This window comes from Phoca vitulina, unplaced genomic scaffold, assembly GCF_004348235.1.
Source record: "Phoca vitulina isolate PV1807 unplaced genomic scaffold, GSC_HSeal_1.0 scaffold5, whole genome shotgun sequence".
In the NCBI taxonomy this organism is placed as follows: domain Eukaryota; kingdom Metazoa; phylum Chordata; class Mammalia; order Carnivora; family Phocidae; genus Phoca; species Phoca vitulina.
In genome coordinates, this window is record NW_022589708.1 from 70,353,264 (window position 1) to 70,381,261 (window position 27,998).

A 27,998-nucleotide genomic window follows, 5' to 3' on the forward strand; every position below is an offset into this window, starting at 1 on the left:
GCAAATAAAAACAGCCAAGGTTTTTTTTTTTTCACCCTCAATGCTACTACTTGGTGGTGAGGGTTCAAGAAAGCCAATCATGCAATCATTAAAAGACTTTAAAATGCGTATCCTGTGATCCAGCAATTCCACCCCCAGAAAATAAGACCTGGGTCTGTGCAAAAACTTAACAATAATTGCTGTGGCACAATTAATAACAAAATGGTACAAATCATCTCAAAATCTAAAGACTGGTGAAACAATGATAATCCATACAATGTTAATGTAACATAGCTATCCAAAAGCTGTCAAAACTATGATGGAAAAATGCCCATTAAACATTAAGATCGTACAAATAGGTACAATAGAATTTTTAAAAGTCTACATGTATAAAAATATGAAAATGTTTGTAGTAATTACCACTATTACCAGTAGTTAAAATGGATGATCCAAAATCTTCATATTTTTCTGTATTTGCCCAATTTCTCCTGACAAACATGCAGTACTTTTGTAGTCAGAAAATAGGGGGTGGGGGGGGGGGGATTGGGAGTAAATTGGACAAATCAATCATGAAGTGCCGAGTCCCTGGCAAAGTAAATATCCCAAGACCGCCACCCTTAAAACCTTAGTAACGGTTCCTACTAACTCCAATCACTACAGCAGTGGTGCTGTTCAAGCATCCAAACTTTAAATGAAAACTGATAGGTGGAACACATACTTCTAAGCACTGTAGTAACCATGCTCCTCAATCCCAGCCGTACAATTTACTAAGCTCTGTGCTCTTTATCTGTTAAATGTGATAAAAGTATCTCGCTCACAGAAATGTTGGGATTTTAATGAATTAGTGTTTCATACAAAACAGAACCCATATAGCAAGCCTAATAAGCACCTGGTTATTATTTTCTCCCAAAACAGAACTGTTGGATGGTGTCCCACTTTCCTCACAGAAATACATGTGCTGGGAGAAAGAGGGCATTTATGATAATGTGAACTCTTATTAACACAAACATAGATTATTTTCCTGTTAGAGATCATTTATTAAACGTGTAACATTACTTAGAGTTCTAGGAACAAGGTTTCCTGCCATCTTTTGTAAGTAGAGAAGTTGTATGGGGGGAGGTTTACATTCCACAGCACTCAACTATTATATAAGAAACAGGCTTAGGGTCTTAATATGATCACAGAACCATTACCAAACAGTCACACATTCTATAGTCCATATACAATGACTTAAGTTTGTACAAACTAGTGTTTTTCCTGAAACAGTGTAACCAAAATTAAAATGTAGAAATTTAATGTACCCAACTGTAAAAAATGCCAGAAACTAGACACTAGTTTTCTAGTTTTCATTCTGAAATCCTCCTTGTCCTATAATACAAAATGAAGCAAACAAGGAAAACCAGTTTTTGATCATTTTAATTTGTAAAACAGATTACATGCTTTGTGAGTAGAACCAAAGGTAAAGCCTTCAGTAGCTTACATTTTGTTCATGACAAGGCCAGTGTGTAAACACTACTTAATAACATACTAAGTTTTTCCAAGAGCAGTAATAAATATTAAACTAAAAAGAGGTAACATGCACTCAACAACTCTCAAACAGATATTCATCAAAATGAGGTAAGTCTAATGTGTCATTTGCTAAAGAATTTAATGAAGTGGAAAAAAACTCATCAAAAATATCAGTCTTCATGGAACTTTCCAAGTTCAATGTCCTAATGCAGACATTATTTGTCAGTGAGGCTGGCTGAACTTCACATTGATTTTTCTTGGTGGGGCTACAGTAATTATGGTCCTGTCTCAGATGTGTGTTTTGGGGAATATCATTTAATTCAGTAGACACTGGTGCTGGGATGTGGTCATCTCCCATTTCTAAATACCTAAAGTCAGCCTCCCCATTTTCTGAGTGCTCTGTTGAGACAACAGTTGTAGGAGACAGTAATTCTGCTAAAATTTCCTCATGACTTTGACTACTATATGGAACCGTGGTGCACCCAGATTTATTATCAGCAGTATCAATCTGATACTGTAGTTCTTTTAACAAGTCTTCTATTGATTCACAATCATTTGGAGACCCACAGTGGGACACATGTTCTAAATTTTCAGCTGGAGGTGTTCCCTTTTGGGGGGAAGACATAAGAGCAGCTAATTTCTTCTTTTTTGCCTTAAGTTTTTTAAGAAGTTTTAGACGAAGTTTATGAATCTGACCCTCAACTGAGTCTCCGTGGTTTGCTGGAGAAACACCATTTTCTTTTACACAAGAATCGTGACTGTGGTGAGCTCCATAGGAGGGGTTTTCACATTTCTTCAAAGCGTCTGAATCAGCAGTAACACTAGCACATACACGAGAAGTCGTGCTACCAGACGATGGATGGCTTGATGGAGGGTTACTAACTGTAGGAGGCTTACTTGCACACCTATTGGCTTTCCTGGATGCCCGGTTAGCCTTTTGGTTTATGCCTTTCGTTTTAAAGCCACCAAAATTACTTGCCCCCTTAACTGAAGGCTGCAAATCAGTGACAGTGTTTCTATTATGAGCTGAAACACAAGGTGGCATAAAAGAAGCACCCTTGCTTAATAAGCCTTTAACCCAACTTCCTACAAATGGTTTCTTCTGAGTTTCTTTCAGAGATGAATTCTGTACTGACTTCGCTGTTATGGTTTGAGAAAATGCCACAGTTTCATTTTTTTTCAAATTAGATACCTGAGCTATAACAGCTTGTTCTGGTTTTAATTTCTCAGTTTTGGGTGAAAGATATTGTTTTAATGGAGTGTCCTTCTTTAGGGCAACTGTACCCTCAACTTCTACTGGCTTTCCTCCGTTTATAGGGTCAGTAGCATGTGTAGTGTTCACAGGTTTAGTAATTACAGTGTCTTCCGCCCTTGGCTGTGCCAACTGCATGTTTGCCCCTACAATCTGAGATGGCAAGCTTACATTCACGAATTGGTCTTGAGTAAGCTTTTCAACACACGGAGCTGATACTAAAGAAGCCATTAGTGACTCTTCTGATTGCAAAGTATTTGTTTCGCCAACTCCTGCATTTTCTGCCACAGGTTCATTTTCTAAGAGAAAACATTCAGAGTTAACCTGTATTTCTTCAAGTGTCAAAGACAAAATATTACTGTCAACCCAACCTTCTGGACCTGACAGTACATGATGCCCACGCGTGACAGACGCACCCTGTGAGAGAGTGCTCGGTGCCGCTGCCGTGCCGGTTGTGCAGGGCGGCTCAGCAGAGGCAGCGTCGCCCCCAGAACACCACGTTGGAGCGGCTGGTTTCTCATCACCGAGAGCAGCCTCATCACTAGCCTTTTTAAGTGGAAGGCAGGCAGATGCGCTATCTGTCACATGGGATGGTTTTCTTTCCCAAATAACAATATGTATCTCTGAAGCAGGAACTTCAAATTTCTCACGCCTTTCAGAACGTAGGCCTTTTAGGTCATCACATTCCAGCCAACTTCCTGGAGGATGAGGAAAGTTCAGTAAATGAGGTTAGACATTCAAAACCCACCAGCCGAGGTTCACTTTCTTCTGGCCATTTTAACTGCTATATCCCTGAATATCCACCAAAAGAGAACACTCAAGAACATGGCCTTATACTTATGTCACCATTTTTCTCTGCCAAGGTTAACGTCCTTATTTGGCTAATAAAAGTTATAGACTAACATCCAGAAATTTGAAAAACTGAGATAGTTTTTACCCTTTCCTACAATACCCACAAAAATCAAGAGAGAAGTCTATTTAATTTTTGTGACTTAGAATACAGTATATCACCCAATTTATCCAACAACATCAGAAAATGGATTAAATTTTTCCATATATATGAATTTTCAAGATAAATGAAGCCTGTTACCCTCAAGTACCCACATTTGTTTCAATTCTTATTTCAATTCAATTCTTCTTTTTTTTAGTTAAAAAAAAAAACCTTAGAGGTTTTTAGGTGTTTGCTTATTTTATTTCTGAGCTTCTATTTTCTCATTTGTCAAGTGAAAACGAAGTGATAGATTACAAGGGAAGAGGTTAACCTCCTCTACACACAAAAAAAGCCCCAAGAAAACCATTCACTAAATTAATATGGATACACCCTTATAAACCACACGAACCTACTATTTCTTCTTTTATACCCATTAAAACTTTGAGACTCTTTTGTTTGCTTACGTCAGTGGTTCACCACCACACATGCACATTAGAATTACCTAAGTCACATTTGGGCCTAATCCCCAGAGATCGATTCAATGATGGGAAAGCCAAGACATTTTTTATAAAGTAACCATGATTTTTATATGTTGTCAGGGATGGAAACCATGTAACTATCTAACCTACCTGAAAAGGACTTCAGATTCCCTGGAATGTAGTAAAAAATTAAAATAAAGAAGTTGCTTGTTTAGTTTTTGCTTATGTTATTGAGAACCACTTCCCCCCCGATTCTGAAGTAGGGTAAAACTTTAAGGTGACAGTATTTATAACGTGAGTTTTAGTTTGCAAAGTGCTTTTACAACACATTGTTGTGTCATCCACCCAAACTATCCCCAAGAGGAAAATATCAAATATAAAAAGTGTCCAAACAATAGAAAAGAGAAAAATAAAAATATCAAAGAGACCCCTTACCAACAGCCTAATATGACACTTTACGGGGCTGAGTGATCTTGTTTAAGACAAAGTGAACATTGTGAGAAAAACAAACTCAGTATTAAACCATATTAGATACGTGAAAGGAAAAACTTAGCAAAAATTATGAGCTATACTACTTAACCTTCTATTGAAAAGTTTAATTATTTAAATAAAGGCTTTATCTTAGATAAATTACGAATTTCAGATATTGTTTCAGTTCTAGAAATAGATGTTTACTTTTCTTTTTTTCAATTTTTTTTTTCTTTTTAAGTAGGCTCCATGCCCAATGTGGGACTTGAACTCACAACCCTGAGATCAAGAGTCACATGCTCTACTGAGTGAGCTAGCCAGGCACCCAAGAGATGTTTATTTTTATTTATATTACTAACATCTGCAAACTAAGCAAAATTTTTGTCCTTTCTCAATTAAAAACCTTCAGTACGATGCACTTTCTTTTTAAAAGCAGTACATGGTTACATATCTAAAAAAATCAAAATCGCCACCATTCATTTTTCTATACTGACCATGTATTTCTCATGGAGTAAAAGCAAACATACTAAGTGGGAAAAAGCAAACTGTAAACCAACAGCATTATATGATCTCCTTCTCTGTCCAGAAAAGAAATATGCATATGCATGTGTATACCCATATTTATACAAAGCAAAGATAGGAGTGATTCTAAAACTAGAGTGAGAGAGGAGAGGAGGGGGCAGAAGAATTAAAGGCAAGGGCAAGACATGAGAGGAAAAAAAGAGTCAAGGCAAAGTTTGCCTTTAAAAAAAAAAAATCTAGAGTTTGGCCTCTATGCCTATTATCATAAAAGAAAAAGGTTTAAATACTTACCATCCGCATCCAAAACCCATGTTATAAAATGATTATTTGCTTGGTACTGAATTACAGAAGTTATTTGATAAAGACAGCCTTCAAAATGAAATGAATAGTGCTGCAAGTCGTTATGTGGCAAGCCTTCCACAAAGTGCAACATGAGTACCGGAGACACTCTGTGGGAGAGAAAGGCAAGTGAAGTCAAACAAATGTTAACACCCTGTGCCTGGTTATACAAAAGATGGTCTGAAGCAAGGAAGTCACACATAACATGTTCAAGGCTAACTGCACTAATTTTTCTTGAGAACCTCCAGATGTGTGCCTTAATTAGAAATGGAGAACTCACTCTATGAAGTATGTAACAGTAAACCCTTCTCAGGATGGTATCAGTGACAGTTGGAAGCCATCATGCAGTAAGGCTCTAACACAGACCATTAAACAAAAATTGCTCTGTAAGCCACAATGCTGCTGTGGCTTAAAGATCTCTTGGTAACATAACTACTCTGTAAAATCACAGGGAAAAATCCAGGCCTTTTAGAATTTTCTTGGGATCTAGTGCCCAAATGAATTACTTTTGTTTTATAGGTAATATGTGAAACAAAGTAATAAACCTAAGACACTGAAATAAACATTTAAAAAACCTCAACATGCTAATAATTTGGTCTATTTCACTGTTATTTCCAGAAGCAAAGAGGTCCAACAAAGTAAAACTTTTACTTAGGAAGTTTAATTTGTACCTAAAACAGAGAAGAAAATACAACATAATGGCTGATTTACTATAAACTTTAAGACATCCATAATTTCAAAAATACACTTTATCATTATAGTAACATACCAAACCAGAACGTAGAACCTAATGATGGGCCTCAGATAACCAAATTTAACAAAGCTCTCAGGATTTAAGAAAAATGATGAATATCTCTTTTCCCAATATTTAAACAGCTATCAAACTTACTTAGCTTATCAAAATTTATTCAGCTGAAATGAACTTGAATCAATGTCCAAAATGCAGATTATTCAGACTGACAAGGAATAATTAATTAGTAAGTTATCTCTTGTCCATTATGTTAGAGGAATAATCAAGTCTTCAAAATTAAAGTACCTATAAATAAAAAGTGCTGTAACACAGTCTATAATGCTAACCCCCTTTGTTTTTTTTTATCATATCTACTTAATTGATCTAAGATATCACTGGCTATAACATATACCACTAGGAAAGAAAACTGCCAACTAAACTCTACCATGCCATCAATTCTTAGATGTTCTCCCATGTTAACATTTGAAGAGTGTGCCTTTGAATCAATGATCCACAGAGAAACTAGAGATCTGTTCTCACAGCTGGATATGCAGGCTTAGGCACCTGCATGACTCTGTAAGTACTAATATTTAATTCTCCTGGTCTCATATGATAGATACCTTTTCAAGATATCTTCTAAGGCTAGTTACTAAAACACTCCTGTTGATCCCTAGACTACAAAAACTCATGAACTTCCTGCCTTCTTTATGTGAGTTAAACACAGAAAGTGTTAAATAGGCTGCATTTCTTTCTTAATGGCATATTTAAAAACTGGTGCAACTTATAAACGATGGCATCTTGGATTCAATTAAAAAGCATATGCCCCCGCTCATCCTTTTCTACTTCATTTTCTTCTCTGGTCCCCTAGACTCTAGTGTCCCCTAAATGTTACAGGTTCCTCCTACCCATAATTCCAACTCATCTCATACGCAGCCTCTCAGCTGAGGGTACAACTTTACTCCTAGCCTGGCAACAGATTTTGTTCTCAGGCTTCTTCCTACCTGCAATGCCTAGCATGTCAAAGATGATGCTCAAAGCTGAGGGGATCAAGTTAGGTATGGACTCAACCATAAAAAAACTGGATGGGATGGCTTAACAGAACTGGAATGAGAGTCACAAGAGATTTCAAGCCAAGATCCATTTGCATTCACCTCCCTAACTTTAGGTTAAACTCCTCCTATTATAAGGATTTACCCTCAGGAAAAGAGAGAAAACAGAAAACAGAGAAAGCAGCACACGGGGAACTGTGCCAACTGCCCTGGCTACCCACAGACAGCAGGGAAACACCAAATCCCTGTCCCACAAAGAACAGTCTCGTGCAAATGGCCTGGAGGACAAGTGTTTTATTTCTAATCCCAACTAATGTAACGTAGTAACTCATATTTTAGAAAATGCAAATTTAACAATGTGCATATATATATTTCTGAACTGTAATAATGTAGGCTTTAGGCAAAAAAACTGCAAATATAATTTTTAAATCTCACTATATTTTAGATCTAATTACATCACTGAACGATTTCCCATTTCAGATTCTATGACAAAAAAATGAAATATATGAGTAAAATCAGATGTAATTAAAATAATTAGAATTGGTTCATATTAATTATAACAAAATACTTCTTCAGAAAAATTCAACTGTTAAACAAAGGTTTACAACTGTATTCTTCAGAACTTACCTCTTCAGAGGTAAGTTGAAGGATCTCATAAAATAATAAAGCATTTTGTGCCACACAATGAAGATTTAAATTAAGAAACATAATTTTAACTATTTTATATATCAGTACTCCATCCAAACTTTTGTAGGGGATGGTTTAGTTTATCTGCTTGGAAGAAAGTCTCAAAATCATTATATTTAAAGATACTTTGATGACACTTTAACAAGGCCTATAAACAAAGACCAGAAACATCTAATTTCTCTTCTTACCCTCCCCTAACCTTTAGTTTAAAAAAAAAAAAACTGTTAAAAGCTAAGGTTTTTTAATTTTTTATATATTCTTTAAAAACGAAGTTTAAATAAATAAACTTTTCAAATGACAATCCAGGACAGCGTGTGACCGGACTCCTAGAGGTGATCATGGCAGTAATGAGGTTCATTTTAAGAGTCTGTGAAGTAAAATTAAATCAGATTCTAAGTTGGTGCTCCACGTCACCATGCTCTGAATATAATTCCTAAATAATTTACTTAAAGTAGCAGATCTGAACTTGACAGATCTCATTCATCTGATTTATCAATGGACTCTTTCTAATGGGAACATATTAGAGATGTGGACTGCCTGAGACAAGGTGTTCAGGGAACTTACAACACTATTAGCTTTTAGAATGCTGTAAGGTGGAATTATGCATGATATCATGATGGGCCTAACTACTTTTAAGTTATCCTTAAAAACTATATTAAATTTGTTTCTAAATTCCATTAGACATCAACAAATCAAGAACATGAATTTCAAAGTAAAAAACTACAGAGGACTTTATAAATACCTTGTCATTTAAAATTTAAATGAAATTTCACATACTAGTTCAATTTACTTTTGAATATAGTAAATGTCCAAACTATAAATTCTGCTTATAAATTGGCCTGTTAGAACTCTAAACACATTTCACATTGAAACACTTAGCGCATACACTGCCAAATCAGAGCATGAATCTTTAATGTAAGTAAAGCAACATATTTGTGTAATTAAAAATTGTATGTTGCAATGTGACCAATTAACAGATCAAACAAAATAATAGTATAAGTTTATCTTCAATGTGGGCTTGAGAAAAAGCAGGTATAACTGTTAGATGAAATTACATACCCCAGGAAGCCTCAAGTAACCCAACTGTCCAGTACAGGATGGCAGATACCCACAACCTGCTACCCTTCTACCTCCTTCTCATCAAGGACAGGGCTTAAACAAAACAAAACAAAACAAAACAGAAAAAGGGCTCCTACAACACTCCAATCTCAAAATTTGAAACCCCACACAGCCAAGAAAGACTATGGACTTCAGCTTAAAGGTACCTTCTCTTCTTTTCCACTCAAATGTTCCAAATGATAATGAATGACCAAAAAAAAATGGTAGTAAACCAAAAGGACCAACAAGGGAAAGGAGACATAAGCAAACAAGAAAACAACAAATATTTTGAAAGCAAAAAGCAAACGGGAAAGTGGTAACTTAGCAGTATGGATGAAGTGATGACATGAGTGCTATGGAGTGGGCACACTGATGAGAAGAACTTATACACCCCACAGAACCTTTAGAAGACTCAATACTGATAGGTGACAGATGTTGAAGAATGTGGGGGTAAGGCCCTGAGCTAAAAACTGGGATAGTGACAGAGAGTATAAAGAACACTCCCACGGACCAGGCCGAGAGAAGAACCCTATAAACTGGAACACTGGAGCAGAAGGATGGAAGGCGGCAGAAGAAAGGTTTCTAGAAAAAAAGGGGGAGGGAGGAGGATTCAAAAATTGTGAAACATTTAAGTGTTTGGAAAATCTATTGATGGGTGTTTGAAGAATATGGAAAAAATTCACAATGCATACATAAACAAAGCAAATGAAAACACAAGGAAATTAGTAATTCCAGGAAAAATGAAAAGTTATAAAAGAAATGAAACATAACCTTGTATACTGCTTGGCTGGAGAGAATAGACGTATATTCATAATAATAAACAATGAGTACTGATTTAACAAAAAATGTAATCATATAGGAAGGAGGACAGGGAGAGGTTACACAGAAATGGGGCCCAGGTGTTGGTCAGAGTCCTAGTCCTCAACTACTGTAAAAGGAGAAGACTATATAAAGACTATATAAAGAATAAGCACAGTGTTCTGAACTGTCATAGTAAATACTACCTTAAAGGTGTAAAGTAGATGCTTTAAGGAGAGGAGGTAGGAGGGGCACTGCTCTTTCTCCTTCTAAGTCTGGGCACTATTAGATTAGCTGAGAATTTATTACTTGGATGAAAACAAACCTTTAGTAAAGATTGAGGATTTCCTGGTACATCCTCCAAGGGCATCAGAAAAGGTAAGAAAAGGTTAACTGTTCTTTATGACACCAAATTATACTTCCAAACATTTCTTTACTGTAGAGTTAGAGGTGAGGGCGACTAAACCTTCAGGTTACACAGGATGTGTAAGTGTGTGAGTGTATTAACTAACAAAAGAGAGATAGACAAACTGCCTATATTGGAACTGACCCGAGTTTAAAATATGCGGCTTCTGGTAGCAATTTTAGAACAAAGTAATTCTGACCAGTGGTCCCACTGAGGACAAATAGAAAAGCTGGTGAAGTATAATAAAAACACATCTGCTCAAAGGCAGAGAATGCTTATAAGATGATGAAGAATTAGCAGCTCAAGTTCTGGGAGAAGATGGGAATTCAGACAGATAAGCCTGTGGTTCATCTTTGAGTCACCTTAGTTCTTGATATTACATTAAGGAAATCTCAGAATTCTAGTGACTCCAAGCAGTTGGCAGAGGAGAGAAAAACTGAAGATTAATATCCTTAAAGGGAGAAAAAAGGCAAAAGAAGAAAAGGCACCAGTAGCGTGGGGTCAGACAATCACCCTAAGACAGGTCTTCAGCAGTATTTTGTCTGGGACAGTTTGCTTACTGGCCAGAGTTCTTCATAGAGGGGCATTTTGGTAATTTGTAACTACATTGTTTAATGCAAACTTCTGAAAAGTAGGTTGTAGTCAACACTTGCAATTCTACACATTAAATCCACCTTCATTTTGTTCTAAAAAGAGTAAGGCAATTTTAACTCACTTTTCCAATTCCATTTTTCTTATCTGTGACTTATTGCTGCAATTGTTACATGGACCAAAATGGGCAGCATTAAGTGGGTGCCACTCAGGGATGACATTTGTAAAAGTGACCAGATTCTTCATATGTCTGCAAAAAAAAGAAGACATAACTTAAGTTCATTTACATCAATTTAAACCAATGCCTAAACCTTGGTTTGTTTATTCATACTTTCCTATTCCCACCATGTAATAAATACGCCACTGTTCCTTCCAAACCATAGTAAAGCTCTCTGTGAAGGCTCTTCACCATAATTATGTATATTTTTTCAGTTGTGAGATGAAGAAAATGTTCAAACCAGGATTTCTCAAGAGCAATACCACTGACATTTTGCACTGGGTAATTCTTTGCCGTGAGGCATTTGTCCTGTGCACTGAGAATGTTTAGCATCATCCCTGGCCTCTACCCACTAGATGCCACTAACAGCTCCAAATGTAGCAACCATTAGCTCCAAACACTGCTAAATGTCCCCTGAGGTGCAAAACAGCCCCTAGTTGAGAACCACTATTTCCAAATTTATTAAGAGCTCACCCCTTACTTACAAAATTCACAATCTGGCTATCCATATTGACAACCAAAAACGAAAAAAGGCATTTCCAAATATATAATCAGGAATACATACAACTCAATTTTCTTGATCTTTAAAAAATTAGAATACCAGTTGTGAAATAATTTTGTTTTCACAGGTTACAGAAGTTCTAAATTTGCACTTTAGCCTAAATACGTGACAGCAACAGACACCTAAAAAGATGATATTTAAAGATGTACACTAGGGGCGCCTGGGTGGCTCAGTCGTTAAGCGTCTGCCTTCAGCTCAGGTCATGAGCTCAGGGTCCTGGGATCAAGCCCCACATCGGGCTCCCTGCTCAGCAGGAGGCCTGCTTCTCCCTCTGCCTGCCGCTCCCCCTGCTTGTGTTTCCTCTCTCACTATAGCTCTCTCTGTCAAATAAATAAATAAAATCTTTAAATAAAGACGTACACTATATCTCAACTGGATTCACTTTAATAAAAATACCTTTAAAAGAGCAATTAATTACCTAAAAAACACTAGTTTTTTTTTTGTAAACAAATACTGTTCAATCAAGGTGAGATAAGCAGAGGCTGTTACAAATATACCAGTTCTCAGGGAAGCTAACATTTTAAAAGCAAAGCGGCGTAAAGTTATCACTAAAATTGAATGACTTATTTCTACTAAATTCTTGCTTCTCACAGACGACTGCTGAGTAAAGGCTCCTGTATTTTAGGCTATAAAAAGGAGTCTGTCTCAGCAAATAAATGTTAATGCTCCACATGACAGCAAACATTTTTGAGCACTTACTATGTGCAAAAGCAGGGTGCTGTGCTAAGCACTCATCTCCCAAACAACCCTAAGTGGCAGGTACCATTCTTCTCCCCATCTTACAGATGAGGAAAGTGAAATACAGAGCACATATCAGATGATAAATGATAGACCTGAGATTTGAATACAGGGAGTCTGACTCCAAAAACCATGTTTTTAAACTGCCTCCAAAATATACTTTGTAAAGCAAGTAAAAGATCTTAAACTGGCCCTAAAAACAGCAGCACAAAACCATGAGTTTGCTGGATATTCTCCCATCAGATTTAGTGGAAATGTTTTAAACTATGATATATACTAAGATGTATTTAATGAAATGCCACTTCATTTTAGCTTTTCCTCTATAACTACTTATTTTTAGAACAAAGGAATTAAAAAAAACAAAAAACAGCAAACCCAAATGCCAGTGGCTTCTTTCCCTTGAACCCTCAGAGTTTTTTATATACACCTCCAAAATGCACTTAACATTTTGCATTCAAAGTAACTTAAGGCATCCAACAGATCAAAAATAATTACTAAGTCACTGGCCCTCAATTATGTGTTTATATGTTATCTCCCTAACTAGTCTGAATTTGGCCAGGATAAAGATTATTTTTCTGTTAAGTTCCTGGCACATAAAATATACTCAATGAAAAGCTGTCAAACAACTCAGATGTGGATTTTGGAAAAGCTGTAATTAAGCTGATTTTAATCATCAAGCTTGTTTATATTATTTAAAATCCAGGTGGTGATTTAAGGAGTATACCACAGTGAGCAGGAAAGTCTGAGGGCAGGAAACCTAAGCTTGAATTTTGTCACTTAGTAGTGTGTCACCTTGGGCCTTGCCTGCCTATTTAACCCCTTTCAAGGTTCACTTTCCACATTTGTCAAATGAGGAGAATATCAGATTAATTTATATAAATCAATGATAGAAGACCAGGAAATACTCGTTCTTATACTCATAGAAAATTATTTAAGTCCTAGATGAGAGTGAAATGCTTATTCTTACTCTGTTCTAATACTTTTGAGTTAACTGGTTAAAAAAAAGTTTTCTGGTTCTGTTGCTTGTATTCCCTAGAACATTCTCTCAGACTTGACTCTCCTTGACTCACCCCTACATACCAAAAATAACCTCAATTTAGATAATGAATATCTAAGCAATAGTTTTCTCTCACATTTTTATTTAATAATTTTAAGAAACTCCAAATTTTCTAATTTGACAGTAGGTAAGAAAAGAGGGAAGGATTGATCTCTATTATAGTGATTTGAATAAATGACCAACAGAACCAGTTTGTAATCTTTTTAATTGCCAGCCAGCAACTTTCTGTGTGATGAAAACTTTCTGACTCCTCTTCCAAAATCTACTCTCTCTATTATGGGGTCAGTGTAAGGAAGCAAAAGAAATCCACTGCTGCTTTCTCCTCCATGGTTCTTCCCAAGTCCCAATCTCAGGACATAAAATGATAGTGTGTCAATCACGACCCCTCTAATCCTCACCTAAGGGCATCAGGGAAGTAGAAAGTAGGCTGAGGCAGCTCATTATGCAAGAGGAGTCTGGCGTGGCTGGTCTTTCATGGAGGAATGGGAGAGCCTAAGTTACCTCTCAGAACCGCTGCCAGCCTCTGGGAGCCTCAAATCATAAAAACAAAACCAAACAAAAACCCTAGTTGCTAACAGAGGAATAAACAAAACACGTATCATTTCAAGGAATTCTAAGAAATATTCTTACTCAGCAGGGAATCCAGAGGGGGAGCTGTGAGGGGAATATACTACTCTTCCCATTTGTCTCCCCTTCCACTGAAGAACTTCTTAAGAAAACTCCTACTAATTAACAATCCAGCAAACCATGGTTTTTTATTCTTCCAGTTTAAAAAAGCAAGCAAACTGTAGTTTGTGGAGCTCAAATTTTTCCTTTTAATCTTAACAGTGGGGAGACTTCAAGATATGGTGGGAAATTTTACTGAGCACAGAAGGAACGAGGGAGAGAGCAGTACAAATGGAAGCAAGTTTTATTCAAATTTTATTATTTGGAACCATTTTCAATAAAATACGTCCATTTTTAAAAAAGAGAAAAACTAACCTATTTTGATACTTGTGTCCGCACTGTGAACATTCAAAGTTCCAAGAGAAAGAATACATGAAGAGATTTTCAATGAGGGGTTCCATTTTTAAGAGCAGGGGAAGTGCAAACACGGGGCTTTCCATATCACCTTCAAAAAGAAAAGGGAAAATCATTGCTCATAATTAACTGAAAAAAGTGAATAAAAATTATTAACTTACCTTTTGTCACTACATTCACAGTACAAATATATGTGAAAATATATGAATATAGGACAGTTAAGTTATTCACAGTTGGGCAAGGGGAAGTGTTTAAGAATCTTTTTTTCCTCTTAGAGAGAGAGTGCAAGCACATGGAGGGGAGGGGCAGAGGGAGAGGGAGAGAGGGAATCTCAAGCAGACTCCCCGCTTAGCAGGAAGCCTAATGCATGGCTTGATCACAACCCTGAGATCATGACCTGAGCTGAAATCAAGAGTCATATGCTTAACCAACTGAGCCACCCAGGCTACGGGAAGTTTTTAAAGCATTTTTCTAAAAATGTCTATCATAGGAAAGATTTAATTACCACTTCAGTCCCTGTCTTTCATTTTTCTTGGTGGACACTTATGGAAATGTTTTAAGGACAAAAGACCCATACTATCTCCCTCATATCTTTTTTAGCTTTTCTCTGGGGAAAAAAAAAAAATCCTCAGAGCTATAATAGCCCTAGGGTATAAAACAAAATTATAATATAGCATTATAAAAATTTTAATAAAGTATTATAAAAACAAAATAAAAATATGTAAACAGTTCACCACAAATACCAAAAATGATATATCCATTTTAACACTGTAGAATAATGTCAGAGGTGGACAAAACCATTAAAAAGCCATTTCTAGTCCAACTCTCTTGTTCTCATGTGTGGAGAGGACATGACACACAGGGTTAAAGGGCCAGCCTCAAATCTCCCCACTCCTCATCCACCACTCTTCTTAAAATCTTTTAGTCTCATCTTTTAACAATTAAAATTAGGGGTGCCTGGGTGGCTCCGTTGGTTGAGCGTTGGCTCTTGATTTCGGTTCAGGCCATGATCTTAGGGTGTGAAACTGAGCCCCTTATTGGGCTCCGAGCTCAGCAGGGAGTCTGCTTGAGATCCTCTCACTCTCCCTCTGCAACCCCCACCGCTTGTTCTCACTCTCTCTCTCTCAAATAAATAAATCTCTAAAAAAACCAATTAAAATTAAACTTCAATGACTTTAAGACTAGAGAAGATCTGATTCCTGGTGTCATTAAAACAAAAACTGCATAGTGAATCCAGTCTTCCAGTTTTTGGGATCAACAGGCAAATTAAATAGGAGGATTTACATTCTCCTCTTACACTTGTTCTCCAATTGGAAGTTTCTTACCTTCCTGCCCTCAGGGGAGCTGAGATGCTGCCAAAGAATTGCAGTCCTTCCCTCCCCTGCCTCCCCAGGACAGTCTCACTTCCATGGTCCAGTTCTCCCCCTAGCCTGGAGCGACAGTAGCCTGGAACTAGGCCAGGAGGAGTCACCTTGGCACGACCCAAAGGCAGAGCAGGAGGTGTTACTGCCTAAACACGCTCTATAAATACCAGTAGTTACAAAGGCTATTTTAACAGTCACCTTTGTGGTATAGTCTCACCACTACTTTTGTACAAAAATAAAAATCAAAATAAAATATTTTATATAAATAGAAATAAATACCAATCAGTCTCCTAAACAGGAACACACATAGCATCACCCCGCATCTAAACAGTACATAGTACAGCAGGAGTTTCTAACAGTTACTAGCATTTAAATCTTACTCTACTAAATATTAATCGAAAAGTAAATAATTTACACTTCATAATGACAAGATAGAATCTTCAGGTCTAAAAATACATAAAGTTCTCAATGAATCAAAATATCATGAAAGAAAAAAAATATCAAAGAGAGCTCAAAACACACTGTTAAATAAGTTATAGGTGTACAGATCATTTTAGGGAATTTATATAGCTCCTAATTGATCTTAATTATTTTCCTTTGTTTACAAATTTTATGGGTATTAAGCATAAAGCATCCACTAGAGAACATATAATACCAATTAATTCCAATTTTTATAACCTCCTGCTGAAATTAGTTAAGTGGTTTCTTTGCCTCTAGTATCTTCACCCCAACGCCTATCCAACTACCTAGTTTGCATATTTCCCTAAAATACCATCATTTGCCACGATACAAATCTTTCAGTGACTCTTTGCTGTCCAGTCAAGTTTTCTCTTCTGTTAATTGCTCGTTAATGTTTTCTGGCCACTTTTCTATCAGGCTGTCCTTTTTTTAAACTGATGTACAGAATTCTTCACAAGATAGCCAGGATATTACTGCTTTGTTCTCGATCTTTGCCCAGAGGTTTCAAACTTCAATGTGATCATATCTACCACTATTTTATGTACCTTATTTAAAAAATTCTTCTGGTAAAATATTCACCCATATTTTTTCCCTAAGTTCTATAATTCTGCCTTTCCATGTTTAGGTCTTTAAATAGGCTGAAGTTACTTCTGATTACAGTGTCGAGTAGGGATCCAATTTCCTCCGTCTCAGGAACCAGCTGTCCCAGCACCATTTACTAGACAGCCTTTTTTTCCCCCACTTACCTGCATCACCATCTCTGTCACACAGTATGACGTAAGCAAAAGGGGAGGGTTTTCATCTGGACTCTCTATTCTGTTCTACTGGTCTGTGTATCCTTACACTGGTACACTTATCTCAAAGACTAAATTACTCTTAAAATTACATAAATAAGTACAAACAACAATATTAGCTTTTTCCTTTAAAAAATTAGACATTAGAGAGAAAGAAAAAACTAAATTGAAGAGAGCAGTTACCTTTGTGGGGAGGTAGAAGTGAATTAGAGTACAAAGGGGGCTTCACGTGTATTTGTAATATTTTATTTCTTAAACTGCAGGGAGGGGGAACAGAAACGATGGTTTATAATGTATTTTTTAAAAACAATAATCAAAATGATACAATGACTGATCTTAAAAATTTAACCAACACTCAGGGTCAGTACAGATTCTCTTTCTCTTTCTTTAGTACTTGAAAGTACACATTAACATTCAGAATAAAGACACACACATTGTAGGATTTTTAAAATGCTCTCCAAAGCAAAGATTAGATTTCACTAGTAAGATCTTAAGCTCCAACATAGCACCTATTACTGCTGAATGAGTAGTATGAACACAAACAAGAGAGGAATTCTATTGTATTAGAAGAGCTGTATGCTTGCCCAATTGCTATGATTGCACAAAATAATAATTTAAAAATTCCTTCTCTGTTACATAGAAAACCAGGCCCAAGGCAGCAGTGGAACAAGATGCAACCTTGTTCCAGATATAATTATCAGGGCTAAGAGGAGTGCTGATTCAGACTGGGGGAGAAACCACTCTTTAATTCAAATGGGAACTGGAGCAGGGACCCTGAATAAAACATCTCAGGTCACTCCAGGAGGGAAAGGACACCTGCAAAATGCACTACGGGAGCCCCTCAGTCTATACTCTGGTAATCTTACGGTAAAGCCTCCTTTGAAATGAGTATCCACCCAACAGATCAGTGGTTTGGGGTAAGAACAGGGGCTGAAGGAGCCTGAAGAAAACTTTTAGGGTGACAGAACTGTTCTCTATCTTGATTATGGTAATGGTTATACACTGTATACACTTAAAAAGGGTTTCACTATTACAGAAATTATACTTTGTTAAAAAGGAAAAAAAAATATTCATCCCATCTGAGATCCTACCTGATGATAAATTAGAATAGTCCTTTAGACCTAAAGGAAACAATGCCAAAGATTTGGCATATGGAAATTCAGTTTATTATTTTAAGAACAGAGTAAACATGTACGTAGGAGTTCATGGAAAACAAAATAATAAAACTAGGGAACAGCACAGTGGGACAAAGATACTACCAGGCAAAAAAGACATTGCTTCCAGATACAGTATCTGAGTCTGATGAAATAAATTTTCTGAGAGAAAAATTTGAAGGCATTGATATTTTACATAATTCAATGTGGATATTTAATAGGGGTATCATATATTCTTTACTACAACACAATATTAACAGAAGAGTCACTACAACAATAAAGAGAAAGAAAACAAAAAGACACTACCCTTGAAAAAAAAAAAAAATCACCAATGACTCTCTTTTGCAACACTAAACAATTTTTCGAAAGCCCCAGGATTCTAGCACCCTAGCTCTACTCTGCTCCAAGGCTAAAAGCCAAATCATAGAGAACAAAGCAGGTCTCATTCTTCTGCCCTTTTTAAAAGTAAGCAAAGCTTTCCCAAAAGTATACTTCTCCTCATATTTTATTGATGAAAATTGTACCATATGTCTATTCCTAAACCAATCACTGGCAAGGGAAGTCCGATTACTATGGCTGGTTTAGATTAGAGATTCTCAACCCTGTTCATCCTTAAAAATCACACAGGGGCTTCTAAAAATTGCTGATACCTGAGCTCCATCCCTGAGATTCTTATTTAATAGACCCCAAGCATTTTTCAATTCCCTAGGTGCTTTTAACGTACAGTCAAGGTTGAAGACACTGAATTAGTCTACTGGGGGAAGTATTGGAAAAGCAACCAACGGTGTCAATCCCTGAGTATCCACCTGGTTCTGAAAAATGTATCCACTTTTAAGGGGTGGAACACAAACCTATATATTTATATGTAACAACAACTCTGCCCACCAATGATTTAAACAACGGTAGGCTCCTAAAGGAAACTACACAGATTCTCTCTCCCAAGAATCGAATCACCCAAAATAATAAAATAGTATTATGTTTTCTTATGATGTTAAGTATTTCTTTATGGTAAATGAGTAATACAGTTAAATAATACAAATTACTTACCTAATGTGCATCTAAGCTGAGGTTGAAGCCTAATGAAAATTTCATCTCTGACTTCATTCAGACAGGTCTCTATCTTTGCAAATATTTCTGAAGTAAGTTTTTTACAATCTCCATCTAAAAATGAAACATAGATTATCAATTTCTTATCAATCTCTATCTTTCCACAGAAAATTAAGACATTACCAAGAATGAAAGTTCATCAGAGTCAATAAATTTAGCAGAGACAAAATGGAAAAGACAAAATTTCCTTAATTCTTATTCCTCTCTCTGTGCCATATATTGCCCTAATATTCCCTCAGCCCAGTATCATTAGTTCCGACTGCATGAGCCAACATCATTGTGTTTGAGTAAATCTCAGTAAAAGCCTTTCTCATCCAAATAATCACAGGCCTAGCGAGAGATCTATGCTTTCAGATATTCTGCCTATCTCTGAAACAGCTGAAGCTATGTCTTTACATGTGATTATTACTCATGCTAGAGACAACATCTACTCATTTATTTCTTTGTATAACTTTTATTACTTCACACGAATTTGCTTCATTAAAAACTTTGCAGGTTAGTTATTACACACCAACTGAATCACGGTTTTATTAACCATTCACCTAGTGCTGGACAATTGTTTTTTTCACTATTATAAATACTACCATGATAAACATCTTTTGGGCACATACCTACCCATGTTTTTGTTCATTTCTTTAGGGTTAAAGTACTCAGAATTATTGTGTCAGAAAACCAGCCCCCATATGCATCTCACTCTAGTTATTAAGCTACAAAAGATTTCACCAAAAAAAAAAAAAAAGATTTCACCAAAATCTCTTATAATTCATATAGCCTGATCATGCTGTTGATATGTTTTACTAGAAAAATATCTGGATTCTCCTATAATATGAAGTAAGCATTAGCCAGAATTTTTATTTGACCATGCCAAAAAAAAAGAGAAAACTTAAAATTCAAAGTCAACTTAAATGCAATTATAACCATATTATAAAAACTGTAATTATTCTGTAAAAAATTAATATGATTGAATATATAGTATGGGTGAAATAAAGAGAATTAAGAGTACACTTACTTAGTAACGTATAGAACTGCTGAATCATTTCATTGTACACCCAAAACTAATATAACACTGTATGTTAATTATGGCTCAAAAAAAAAAAAAACCCACAAAAAATAAAGTGGCTATGCTTTATTAAAAAATTAATATAATTAAAATTAATTCAACATTCAAGTCAAAATTTGAACAAGAAATACACTCTTCTGTAATAATCAATTGAACTGTCACCTAACTCAGTATTGGGTTCCCATAATTATATAGAACAGGAATACAGAGAAGGAAAGGCAAAACAAAAATACTTATAAAAAACTGAATTTTAGGGGCACCTGGGTGGCTCAGTCGTTGGGTGTCTGCCTTCAGCTCGGGTCGTGATCCCAGGGTCCTGGGATCAAGCCCCGCATCGGGCTCCCTGCTCAGCGGGGGGCCTGCTTCTCCCTCTCCCACTCCCCCTGCTTGTGTTTCCTCTCTCATTGTGTCTCTCTCTGTCAAATAAATAAAATCTTTAAGAAAAACAAAAAACAAAACAAAACTGAATTTTAGGGGCACCTGGGTGGCTCAGTCGTTGTGTCTGCCTTCCGCTCAGGTCATGGTCCCAGGGTCCTGGGATCGAGCCCTGCATCAGGCTCCCTGCTCGGCAGGAAGCCTGCTTCTCCCTCTCCCACTCCCCCTGCTTGTTCCCTCTCTTGCTGTCTCTCCCTGTCAAATAAATAATATCTTAAAAAAAACAAAAAAAAACAAAACTGAATTTTAAAACTTGCAAAAAATTCAATCTTGAAGAAACTCAAGTTGAAACAATTATTTCTCATCTAACAAAATTGTAACTTTTAAAATGTTTATACTCAAAGGTGATCTGAGTACTCTGGGATGCTTTCTTTTACATATGAAAATGGAATTACATGTTTATATAACCCTTTTGGAAAGCCATTCAGAAAGACTCTTTATATTCAAATTTTAATATCCCTTCTAGGATATAATCGGCAATGGATGGATTCAAAGGATATATGGATTCTATGTCATGGTGTTTATTCATAATTGCAAATAATAATAAGCAGCCTGAATGGTCAACAATGGGGAAAAATATATAAGATTTATATAAAAGATTGCATGACCAAAGACAAGTTGAATAAAGGTGAGGATTCTTATACTCCCAGACAGCAATACCTAAATAACCCTGGTAATTAAAATAGTGTGGTACTGACACTGGGACAGATAAAGTAACCAAGAAAACAAAAACTGAGAGTTAAGGAACAGCTGCCCACATATATGGAAGGCTATATAACAAAGGTGGCCTGGCAGATCAGTTGAGAAAAATGTGGAGCTAGGAGCTAGGAAAAACTGGTTAGGCAATAGGGGAAAAAGGGGATGACTATCACACACAAAAATTAACTTCAGCTGAATTAAAATTCATTGTCAACAACAAAACTTTGACTTTTCAGTGAAAATATAGGTGAATGACTTTCTAATCTTGGAAAGATTCCTTTTAAATGTCAGAAGTATTACTAGCTACAAGAGGAAAGATTAACAATTTCTGCGCATCAAAAGATATCTTTAAAAAAGTAAATACACAAGATACAAACTGGGAGATTTAGCAACACATATCTGACATAAAGATAGCAACAAAGACATACAGAAATTCAAACAAGTACATGGCAATAGAGCAAATAACAGTAAGACACAGACATTTCACAAAAGAGGAAACATATGATCAATTTTACACTTGAAGAGCTGTCCAACCTCTTTAAAATTTGAGAAAGGCAGAGAGGTGAGTGGCGGATGGGTTAAATAGGTGAGGGAACTAGGGAGTGCACTTGTGAGGAGTACTAGGTGATGTATGGAACTGCTGCATCACTGTACTGTATACACCTGAAACTAATATAACTGTGTTAACTGAATTAAAATAAAAACTTAAATAAAATAAAATTTGGGAAAGGCAAATCAAGACCATAAACCATCTTACATCATTCAAATAGCAAAATTCTCCAAGTGTGAAAATGACCAAGGGAGAATATATGGATCAGGGCTCTCTTACACAATGCTAATGGGAGTATTGATTGGTACAACCAGTTTGGAAAACAATTTGCCATTATCTTGTAAATCTGAACTTAGAGCCTATGATTTAAGATTTTATTTATTTGAGAGAGAGAGAGAGCCATGCACACATAAGAGGGGGAAGAGGGAGAGAGAAAATCTCAAGCAGACTCTGCGCAGAGTATGGACCCCAACACAGAGCTTTGATCCCATGACCCTGAGACCATAACCTGAGCTGAAATCAAGTTGACTTTTCAGTGAAAATATAGGTGAATGACTTTCTAATCTTGGAAAAGATTAACCAACTGAACCACCCAGGTGCCCCAGAGTCTATGATTTGATCCCATTCCTATGGTATACCCAAGAGAAACTCTACTTGAGCCCAAGAATAGTCAGAGCAGCACTATTTATAATGGCAAAAAACAACTCAATGACAGGTAAATGAATAAATATACTGATATATTTACACAATGGACATCTATAGCAATGAAAAATAATGAACCACCAATACAAGCAGCTTCACAGATAAATCTTTATAAAAAGAAAATACAAAGGGGCACCTGGGTGGCTCAGTCAGTTAAGCAGCTGCCTTCAGCGTCCTGGGATCAAGTCCCACAGGGAGCCTGCTTCTCCCTCTCCCTTTCCTGCTGCTCCTGCTTATACTCTCTCTCTCAAATAAATCAATCTTAAAAAAAAAAAAAGGAAAGAAAGAAAAAAGGTCCCAGAAGACTACTGTACAATATCCTTTTTATTATGTTCAAAACAAACTAAAGTAGGCAATATATTGTTTAGCAATACATATGCAAAACAAACTATTTCAAAAAAGAAACAATAAACACATTTCAGGTTAATTACTTTTGCAGGGGAGATGGAGAGTGGGATGGGAGGAACACATAAGTAGATTAAGTTATTGGAAATATTTTAATTCTTTTGGGTTGGGAGGTAGGTTCATAGGTATCCTATTTTATAAGAAAAAAATAATACATATCCCTCATTGTGAATAAAGATTTTTGGGAAATTGTGGAATAATGAGTGATTTGTAGCTGTATCTTTTCCATGTTATGAGACAAAACTGAACATTAACTTTTTTTCTTAAGATTTTATTTGTCAGAGAGAGAGAGAGAGAGGGCACAAGCAGGGGGAGTGGCAGTCAGAGGGAGAAGCAGGCTCCCTGCTGAGCAAGAAGCCCAATGGAGGGCTCGATCCTAGGACCCTGGGATCATGACCTGAGCTGATGGCAGATGCTTAACTGACTGAGCCACCCAGGCATCCCTGAACATTAACTTCTTTAAAAGTAAAAGAGAAATAAATTATTATTACCAACCTTTAATTCCATCCAACTGATTGGTGTGCAGGAGCTTATTGGCTTGATTATACTTCATAAACAACTGCCAGAACACAGAGTCCTCATTAGAGCACAGGTCAGTCACAGTGTTTTTTAACTCTTCCAAGTGCACCAATGCTGACAGAATACAATCTAACCAACAGAGAGAATTAGCGTTTTTCCATTGGACACATAAAGACTGGCAAAGCGATGTACATTTGCTCTCCAATGGCATTTCCAGTTCAGACGTGCATCCTTCATTTTGAGGAGAAATCCCTCCAGTTCCAGAAACATCAACTGTAGTAGGATATTCTTCAGCAGCCATGTCAGGATCAGCCTCCAAAATCTCATTCTGTTCCAAGGAATCAGCTGTCCTAACTGGATTCTGTGGACCACTGTGTGGTAAATCAGGTAAGTGAGATGAGGTTTCATCATATGCTTCTCCATTATGTTTGCTGTTCAAAACTTGTCCACCATCAGTAACAATATGATTTTTAGTCTTTTTGGCATTTGCTAAAAGAGGTGAATCTTTATAGTTGGTTTCCAAGAACTTTCTTTTTTGAGGCTTATTTGTAGTGTGACAATCTTCCAAATCAGGAGAAATTAAGTTATTAAGTGATTTAGAGCCCAAAGGATAGATGCACTAGAAAGAAAAAGAAAATGATAAAAACTACAAAAAATTCAAATAAGCTCAAGTTTTATAATAAAATTTCTATGTCATGAAAAATACGTATAAAATTTTAGCATCAATACAACTGTACGAATCTAAATTTAAAGGAACTAGGAATAAACAACTATTAAATAAAAATTTTGGCCCCCCAAAGCATAGTTTTCCCTAGTTAATTTGAACAATCAAGGTTTTAATCTGATCCACACTAGAGGAAGCTAAGAAGGAAAACATACATACTTTTAATAAAAAACCTAATGTTTAGTGAATTAACAAATTTCAACAATTTAAAGAAACATGCTATGATGTGTGTAATTCTTTTTGGGACAGGTACACCGCATAACATTAAAAACTGGAAAAGTATTTTCATTTTTGGGGGGAAGTATTTTCAAATAAAAAAACTGCATTAGTAATTTCTGTGTTTCTTAATTTCAAAACAATATTAATCTGAGAGCATATCAGCGTTATCAATTTTACATCCTTATTGGATCTAAGAGTCAAATTGGCCGAATTTTAACAACTTCATCAAATCTTATTACGTATTAACATAATTTCAGCCAAATATCAAAAGTGTAGACAAATCACCAAAATAACCAATTTTCCCCAAGTCTGAAACCTAGGAAGATATTTTAAAAGACAAATTCAAGAAATCTATAGACTATGTGTCCTCATTTAAAATAATGCCTTCTTCTACACAAGCCTGGTAACTGCTACCTTGGTGGCCTCTACTGAACTAAAGAACTACCCCTCCTGCTATTCATGTCCTGGCAGAGTCAGGCCTCTGCTGTACCACTCTGGGCTAAGCCATGTGACCAGCTTTGATGGGATGTTCACAAGCATGATGCATGTGGAAGCCCGATAAGCATGGGCTCATTGAGCTACTCCTTTTGGAGCCTTCCTTCTGGAACACTCCTTCTTAAAGAAGTCCCATCCATTATACTGTGAGGAGCCCAATTAGCCTCATGGAGAGACCCTCATGGAAAAGAACTGAGATCGTGGCTGACTGCCCGAGCTGAGTTTCCAGTTGGCAGCTAGCACCAACTGCCAGCTATGTGGACATTTTAGGTTTCCTAGACAACAGCAGGTGAAGTGTAAGAACCACCTGGGCAACCCACAGAATCATGAGTAATGCTAAGTCAAGCCATTAAGTTGTTTTAGTCACTAGGTTGTGAGCAACAGATACTGAAATGCACTAAATCCTCTTTTTAAGTACAGTTTCTTCTATACAAATGAACACTATACTCATAATACTGTACTTATGAAATTCTTTAGTTTAATAGGATAAGTTCTGGATTCTTCTGTTACCAACTAGTAATGCACTCACCATCAACTAACAACCTGACTCTCAACATTATACCTTGAGATTATTTCCTAAATCCTACCATTTGTCAGAAAATAGAGAACACTTTAAAACAACAATAATTTTGTATTCATAGTCATAGACCAGTATATATCCAAAAAAAAATGAAAGCAAAAAAATGAAAGACCTCAAAGAGGTATCTGCATACCCGTATTCATTACAGCATTATTCACAACAGCCTAGAGGTGAAAGCAACCCACATATCCATGAATACACAGATGGATGAAGAAAATGTGGTATACATACAATGAAATATTATTCAGCCTTAAAAAGTAAGGAAATCTGTTCACAGACTACAACATGTATAAATATTGAAGACATTATGCTAAGTAAAATAAGTTAGTCACAAAAGGACAAATACGGTATGATTCCGCTTATATGAGGTACCCAGAGGAGACAAATTCATAGAGACCAAAAGTAGAATGGTGGTTTCCAAAGCACGGGTGGAGGGGAAAAGGGGAGCTGTTATTCAGTGGGTACAGAATTTGAGTTTTTCAAGACGAGAAAGTTCAAGAGATCTGTTGCATAATAATGTGAATATACCTAACACTCCTGAACCGTACACTTAAAAATGATTAAGATGGTAAATTTCACGGGTTTTTTTAATAATTAAAAAATTTTTTAAAAACAAAAAAAATTAAAAAAATCTTTATCGATCTCAAACAGAGTCAAGATCATGGTGTCACATCCTACCAGCACCCCTACTTAATTAAAAACAATAAACAATAAAGGGCCCTGGAGCTGCAAAATTTCGTGGCCTAGATGATTTCCCCCTACATTATTTGCAAATGTCTCATCTGACTTTTCTATCTATAATTTGTGCTCCAGTCAAAGGGCCAATTTAAAATACAATTTGTCCTTGCCCCATTTTTTCTCTTTTATAAATTGTTTTCAGATTTTTATCTCTTTATACCTCGACTTTAGTATCTACTTTGTATTTATAATGAACATATGCCATTTTTGTAACTAGAAGTTTTTTAACCTGTCTTCAAAAAAAGGAAAGTCATAAAACGATAATACATAGAGTATTAATTTTTCCATCTAGCCCAACCATGCAAGAGCATTTAAAATCTAAGGCTGAAAAAATATCTAATGCTGCCTCTTTCACTGATTTTTTGAGCAGCTTAAATACATTCCCGTTTTCCTATAAAACAGAAAAAGAAAAACATTGCACATTACCTTATATTTGGAAAAGTATAAGGTATGCCAAAAACAAACTATAAAAACATTTACAAAAAAAATAATTTACATTCATTTTACAAATGAAGAAAACCAAGAAAATGAGTGTTTTCTCTGACATCTTAAGACTTAAGAGCCTTATTGGGGCGCCTGGGTGGCTCAGTCGTTAAGCGTCTGCCTTCGGCTCAGGTCATGATCCCAGGGTCCTGGGATCGAGCCCTGCATCGGGCTCCCTGCTCTGCGGGGAGCCTGCTTCTCCCTCTCCCACTCCCCCTGCTTGTGATCCCTCTCTCGCTGTGTCTCTCTCTGTCAAATAAATAAAATCTTTAAAAAAAAAAAAAAAGACTTAAGAGCCTTATAAATTTCATGTTTTTTCAAAAAAACTAAATAAATGTTCCAATAAAAGACTAATGGAATACTCAAAAAAAAAAGATAAAACTCCCTACACTTTGAAAAAACTTGAGTTTCAATTTATTAATTTGGAAGCAGAGTTTGAATCTTACTTCTTTTTTGAAATCAAGAAACTGCTGATTAAGAGGGGTTTCCCATGTGGTTCTTTGCAATTTGGCAAGTGAAAGCACAATGTTCAGTGGAGTTCAAATTTTATAATAAAAAAAAATTAACAAATTAAGAAATTGATTCAAAGGTCTTATAGACCAGGGATCAGCAAACTTTACCTGAAAAAGGCCAGATAAATATTTTAGGCTTTTTGAGCTAGTCAAGGTCTCTTTTATAACTACTTAAATCCGCCATTATAATACAAAAACAGCCATAGACAATGCAAAAATGATTGAGTATGGCTACATTCCAATAAAATTTTTCTTATGGACACTGAAATTTGAAATTCATATAATTTTCATATATTACAAAATAGTATTCTTTTCATTTTTGCCTAATCATTTAAAAACCTAACTATCGTTCTTAGCCAGTGGGTGTCATATAAAGAGTTTGCTAACTCCTGGTGTAAACCAATCTACTTCATAAAATACACTGGGCCCTTACTGAATAGAACACTTCCTAAAAATTAGATCAATAATTACTTTAAAGTTCTTTTTTCACATCTGCAAAGTATATGCTTAAAATTCTTGGTTATATTTTTCCTCATCACTTAAAAAAAAATGCTTCAAATCTAAAAA

At 36.1% G+C, this 27,998-nt stretch overlaps 1 protein-coding gene across 2 annotated transcripts in view; it reads right to left on the bottom strand.

Annotated features, from left to right (window-relative positions):
* The window catches only part of USPL1 (ubiquitin specific peptidase like 1), a 34,859-nt gene continuing 6,861 nt past the window's right edge, over window positions 1-27,998 (bottom strand). For both annotated transcript variants that reach the window (XM_032403252.1, XM_032403251.1), the window contains 6 exons: window positions 23,657-24,299; window positions 19,251-19,364; window positions 14,394-14,523; window positions 10,963-11,088; window positions 5,432-5,589; window positions 1-3,438 (listed from right to left, as the gene is read on the bottom strand). In XM_032403252.1, the coding sequence (XP_032259143.1) occupies window positions 1,562-3,438; window positions 5,432-5,589; window positions 10,963-11,088; window positions 14,394-14,523; window positions 19,251-19,364; window positions 23,657-23,981 (2,730 nt within the window). In that variant the 5' untranslated portion in view covers window positions 23,982-24,299 and the 3' untranslated portion in view covers window positions 1-1,561. The remainder of the gene's footprint in view (window positions 3,439-5,431; window positions 5,590-10,962; window positions 11,089-14,393; window positions 14,524-19,250; window positions 19,365-23,656; window positions 24,300-27,998) is intronic.